Source organism: Nestor notabilis, unplaced genomic scaffold, assembly GCF_000696875.1.
Source record: "Nestor notabilis isolate BGI_N333 unplaced genomic scaffold, ASM69687v1 scaffold10794, whole genome shotgun sequence".
In the NCBI taxonomy this organism is placed as follows: Eukaryota; Metazoa; Chordata; class Aves; order Psittaciformes; family Psittacidae; genus Nestor; species Nestor notabilis.
Genome location: NW_009926913.1, coordinates 105,502 through 111,296, shown reverse-complemented (window position 1 = coordinate 111,296; position 5,795 = coordinate 105,502). Strand labels below are relative to the sequence as shown.

The 5,795-nt window shown below is 43.2% G+C and overlaps 1 protein-coding gene across 1 annotated transcript; it reads left to right on the top strand.

The window, feature by feature from the left end:
* Positions 1–219: 219 nt before the first annotated feature.
* BMP2 (bone morphogenetic protein 2) lies at positions 220–3,609 on the top strand. The gene is made up of 2 exons (XM_010013809.1): positions 220–301; positions 2,032–3,609. The coding sequence occupies exons 1-2, from the start codon at positions 220–222 to the stop codon at positions 2,874–2,876; spliced, it is 927 nt and encodes a 308-aa protein (XP_010012111.1). The 3' UTR covers positions 2,877–3,609.
* Positions 3,610–5,795: the final 2,186 nt, after the last annotated feature.

Here is a 5,795-nt window from a genome sequence, read left to right as displayed (position 1 = left end):
AAGTCTCCCTGAGGCGCGGCCGAGCCGCGGAGGTTTCTAATCCTTATCTAATCCCCGTGAGAGATCAATGCAACGATCAGTCGCGCCCTCCCTCGCCCCGCTGCCGTCGAGGAGCCTTTTACCCCGGGCCCAGTCTATTCCTCCCCCAGCCAGCAGCGCCCAGGCTGGTAGAAGCCCTGTGGCCAGGTTCCGACTCTCACCTGCAGATAACCCAGCCCAATGCGGAGCGGGGCGACCAGCTTCATCCCTGTCCCTCCTGGCCTGCAGCGCACCGAGGCCACGGACCCTCAGAGCAGCTTGGGTGCGTTTCCCAGCTCACGGAGCTGAAACAGGGGCTGCAGCATTGGCCACGGCACGGGTAGGCCCGTGGAGCCGGTGGGGCGCGTGTCACTCGCGTGCTCTTTGGGAAACGTTTCCCCAGGTTGTAATTGTTCCTGGCTGCTTGTCTCCGGTGCTGGCGTGCAGTGGCCCCGCTGTAGAAGTAATGAAAACGCAGCTTTCCCCATGCTTCTAAAGTGAAACTGTGTTGAGAAAAGGAATCGGTTAATATTCAGTGTTTCTGACGGATAAAAGAGGTGGTCTCGGAGAAGTGGATGTGCCGTTTAGTGGAAAGCGTTATCGTGAGGAAGGAGATGGATGATGAAATGTAACTTCTCATCGTCTGCGTTTCCCTAGGTGGAAAGTAAACACATAGCAATGAATGGGGAAAAGCCAGTGTGTGGGTCACTCACATTAGTGTGGTAGGCAAGGGGCTGAGCAAGAGAGGAACTCGGAGGGCAAAGTTTATAATTTCTAGGCAAATACAAAAATCTGTAGTTTGAAGCAGTCACATTGTTACAGCAAAGTTTTTGGCATAAAGGCTGTTCTAGAATTGTCACAAAATTTACCAGAAGATCAGTATGATTCCAGTTTTTCACTGAGTTCTCCCTCTGTTAGTGGCTTCTTGAAGCAGAAGTTTGTCTTGTGACCACTAAAAACATCTGCATGTTTACAAATACTGATCCGCTCCTGGAAAGCGGGAAGGCTGAGCCTTACCCTATCCAGAAGTTGCATAGGATTCAACAGGGAATGGTTATGTGACAAAGAGCTGCTAACAGCAGTTAGGGCTTCCCCTTCAAAAGTGAGTGTTTCTCCAGGATGCTTAGCACCCAAAATAGAAACCAAAATTGATTTGAGAGAGATTTGTTTTGGCAAATACTTGTAATTTCTTCAGTGTCTGTAGCAGCAGCATACTTTTTAGCAACCCTAGATACATTTTACTCCCTCTGAAGCTCCGTTCAGTTACTTGTTGACTCAAAGGTGAGAACGGCCTGGGGTTTAGTGGCTTTTCAAATTTATTTTTTGGTGTGGTTTTGCAAAACCTGTTGTTCAGAAGCAACTTTATTTCATTATCCCTTCACCATCCACCCCTTTTCAGCAGTTGAACCCTCCTGCCATTCTCCATGGCCCGTTTGGGTACATCCTAGGATGTGCTTCATAAAGCGCTGTTACAGATGTTAAGTTCACTGTTTCTAATGAAGATACAAACGTCTGTAAGTTAATATTTATAAGTCACCTAAACTGTGGAGTGGTATCTTTTAGGGTGGAGTTTAAGGGGTTGACATTAGAGCCCTATTACTGAAAAAGTCAGAAATGCAACAGTTGCCCTAAGTCCTCAACCAGTTGTAACGATTCTCATCAGATCACACTGTCAGGCTTGAGTTTTCTCACTGGTGTCCTTGAATTCCAGTGTAATGCTGCATGGTTCTTGCCACTCATTTATAACCACCTGGAATGCAAAGGGCACCAGTGTGCAATCAAAATGCTTAACAGTGAGTGAAGCACCCTTAATTCCATGCTATACACGCTTGTGTAAATAGAGAAAGATGAGGGAAGAGGCATTTTCTGCCTGGAAGTCTTGTGTGTCACATGCGTTAGCTGTCATTTGAAAGTTGCCAACAGCAGACTATCTGTGCGGGGTTTGGTTGCTTGTCTCAGTTCCTGATTTTTCTTTCTTTCTTTCCTTCTATTTTCCCTGTTTAATCAAATTAGAAGTTTTGGAAGAACTGCCAGAAACAAGTGGGAAAACAGCACGGCGTTTCTTCTTTAATTTAACTTCCATCCCTAATGAGGAGTCTATCACCTCAGCTGAACTCCAGATTTTTCGGAAGCAGGTGCACGGAGCCTTTGAGAACAACAGCAGCTACCATCACCGTATTAATATTTATGAAATTATAAAGCCAGCCACAGCCACCTCTAAGGACCCTGTCACAAGACTTTTGGACACCAGGTTGGTGCATCATAATGCGAGTAAATGGGAAAGTTTTGATGTAACGCCAGCTGTTTTGAGGTGGATTGCACATGGACAACCTAATCATGGGTTTGTGGTAGAGGTGGTTCACTTGGACAAAGAGAACAGTGCCTCCAAGAGGCACGTTAGGATTAGCAGGTCTTTACATCAGGATGAAGATAGCTGGTCTCAGCTCAGGCCATTATTAGTAACGTTTGGGCATGATGGCAAGGGACACCCGCTCCATAAAAGAGAAAAGCGTCAAGCGAAACACAAACAGCGTAAACGCCACAAATACAGTTGCAAAAGGCATCCGTTATATGTGGACTTCAATGATGTGGGGTGGAATGACTGGATTGTTGCCCCACCGGGGTATAGTGCCTTTTACTGCCACGGGGAATGTCCTTTTCCACTGGCAGATCATCTAAACTCAACAAACCATGCCATTGTTCAGACTTTGGTCAATTCAGTGAATTCCAAAATCCCCAAGGCTTGCTGTGTGCCGACAGAACTGAGTGCTATTTCCATGCTCTACCTTGATGAAAATGAAAAAGTTGTATTAAAGAACTATCAAGATATGGTTGTGGAGGGTTGTGGGTGCCGCTGACACAGCAAAATATATTAGACAAATACAAAAGGTTAAAAAAAAAACCCAAGCTGACACTTTAATATTTCCCAATGAAGACTTTATTTATGTAATGAAATGGAAAGAAAAAGAAAAAAAAACACAACTATTTTGAAAATATATTTATGTCTACGAAAAAAAAGTTGGGAAAACAAATATTTTAATCAGAGAAATATTCCTTTAAAGATTTTTAAATGTATTTTAGTTGTACATTTTATATGGGGTTAACCCCAGCACATGAAGTATAATGGTCAGATTCTTATTTTGTATTTATTTCCTATTATAACCACTTTTTAGAAGAATAGCTAATTTGTATTTATATGTAATCAAAAAGAAAAAAAAAATATAGGGTTTGTACATAATTTTCCAAAATTGTAGCTGTTTCAATTGTGTGTATTTAAGTTGGAAAAGAAAATACATGGAAGGTTACTATGGCAAAGTGCATAGCACATTTGCTTTCTGCTGTGCTACTGTTAAGGTCACAAGTTCAAGTCCAGAAAAAAAAGTGGATAATCCACTCTGCTGACTTTCAAGATTATATTGTACAATTCTCAGGAATGCTGCAGGGTGGGCTGTCCAATCCATGAGAACTGGCATCCTCTTTAGGTGGAACATTTGGATAAAAACCAGACGTTGCTGATCTAGTATAAATACTGCTATTCCCAACTAATTTGCAGTGTGAATTTAAGAAGGGCCAATAGAAACCCTATGGGAGGTGGGGGTGAGGGCGGGGGGGAAGGCTGAATCCTTTCTAGACCTACAGAAAAGTGAATGTTTGATGTTTCCTTTCAAAGTCCTTCCTTTAAAAGTCCTGGCCAAATATAAAATAATAAAAACTAAAATGTCATCTTTTTTTATTTTTGGTGATTATGTATTGCTAAAGAGGAATTCTTACCTTATTTGTACCAGCCCTTGTCTTTCCCAGTTGGAAGAGCATTGCATACTTCCTCACCTCAGAGGAGAGCTCACTTCTGTGGAGTGTTGTAGTGAAATTAATCTTCAGTTTTTGCCCTACATACAGCAAGCTGTTGTCATATGCAGCCTCCTGTCTAACCTCAGCTGGTGGGTTTGCTCTTTTGCAGATTGGCTTGTCTTCTTTTCCAGGGTTTTGTGTTTGAAAGCCTTTTTTTTTCCCCCTTCTCAAATGTTTCAATCTGTGTCAGAAAATAAATCATGAAACTCTGATATTTCTTTCTGAAAATTCCAGTCTGTAAGGAAAAAATGGTTCACTTGTGCAGTCATCACAAGGATAACGTATACTTTTACCTTCTTACTCTTCAAATGCTTCCTGTAAGGGGCAAAAGCATGATTTGCAGCTGGCAAACAACATTAAAGCTAATACTTATTGTGCCTGTTGTAGTTGAAGACTGGTAGGGCAGTCAGGTTAATAGCTATAGCACCTGGGATGAGCATGTAGAGGCTGGGTTGCTTGTTGTGTGAAAGTAGTGCTGAAGTAGTAGAGCAGGAAAGTAGCTTAAATTGGCTTCTTGGCAAACCACTGTGGAGTGCACTGAAGCTGGGAACGGAATGAGATTGTGTTAGACTGCTGATGGTAAGTTCCTGACTGTTTCAGGATCTCTCCACTGTATTTAGAGGATATATAATGACTGTGCTGGTATCTCCAGTAATGTCAGAACCCCTTGGTTCTGTTATGGATCCATTTCTGGATTTGGTGAACTGAGGCAGTACTTCCTAAAGCCATGTGTGCAGTTGGCCTGTTAGAGATGTCTCTAAGGCAACTCTGGGAATCTCTGATTTGAGCCTAACTTTCTAGTAACAGAAACCTCCTCTTTCTCACTGCCCTCCCCAAACTCCTACTTCTTCACCAGAATTATCTGGGCTACAGCAAAGGTACTGCATAGGGTTGTTGATCAGAAAGGCTAACTTGATGATGTCTCACAAGTCTTCTTATAGAACAGTTGTCTAGGGCTCATTATCACAAAGGAAAAGGGGTCCAGAGGGTAGGAAAAAACAATTTCCTGTTGGCTGCTCCCATTTTTCTCTTGTGAACTTAAAGGTATTTTAGACTAGTTGTAAGTTTCTGTGGTGCAACAACTTCTACATTTCTTGGTACCAGCAGTATGTTGAGAGGTAGCTGATATTATTGTCATGCTGATGCTACATGGTAGTGTACAGGTTTGCTGGGTGGACAAGCTGTGTTTGCTTTTTCAAGGGAGCAGTGCTGTTTACTTGGCTCATGTTTTTAGGGGGAGCATGACATGTGCAGAAGTTTAGTTTGCCTTTTACTTCTTGACAGCATGACTGGTGATGAGCAGGTTTATGGCTGTTGCTTTGGCAAGGTTGTCAGTCACAGGATATGCCACAGTGAAGGTTCTGCAAGGTTGAGAGAGTTGGGGTTGTTCAGCCTGGAGAGAAGAAGACTCTGGGGAAACCTTATAGTGGCCTTTCAGTTCTTAAAAGAGACCTATAAGAAAGATGGGGAGAGACTTTTTAGCAGGGCCTGTTGCAATAGGATGAGGGGTGGTTTTAAACTAAAAGAAGGGGAGGTTCAGGCTGGATGTGAGGAAGAAGTTCTTTACAATGAGGGTGGTGAAACACTGGCACAGGTTGCCCAGAGAGGTGGTGGATGCCCCATCCCTGGAGACATTCAGGGCCAGGCTGGATGTGGTTCTGGGCAACCTGATCTAGTTGAACATGTCCCTGCTCATTGCAGAGGAGTGGGACTAAGATGAGCTTTGAAGGTCCCTTCCAACCCAAACTATTCTGTGATTCTATGATTTGTTGACTGTTTGCAATGCACAGTTGTACCAGTCAAGTTATGGCAGTGTTAACGTACTCTAGAGCCTGAGCTTGCAAAAGCTGGACAGAAAGTGCTGCAAACTTGAAGACTGCATTGTTTCAATGAGCAGAATAGGTGTGATTTTTTGAACTTGGTAAAGA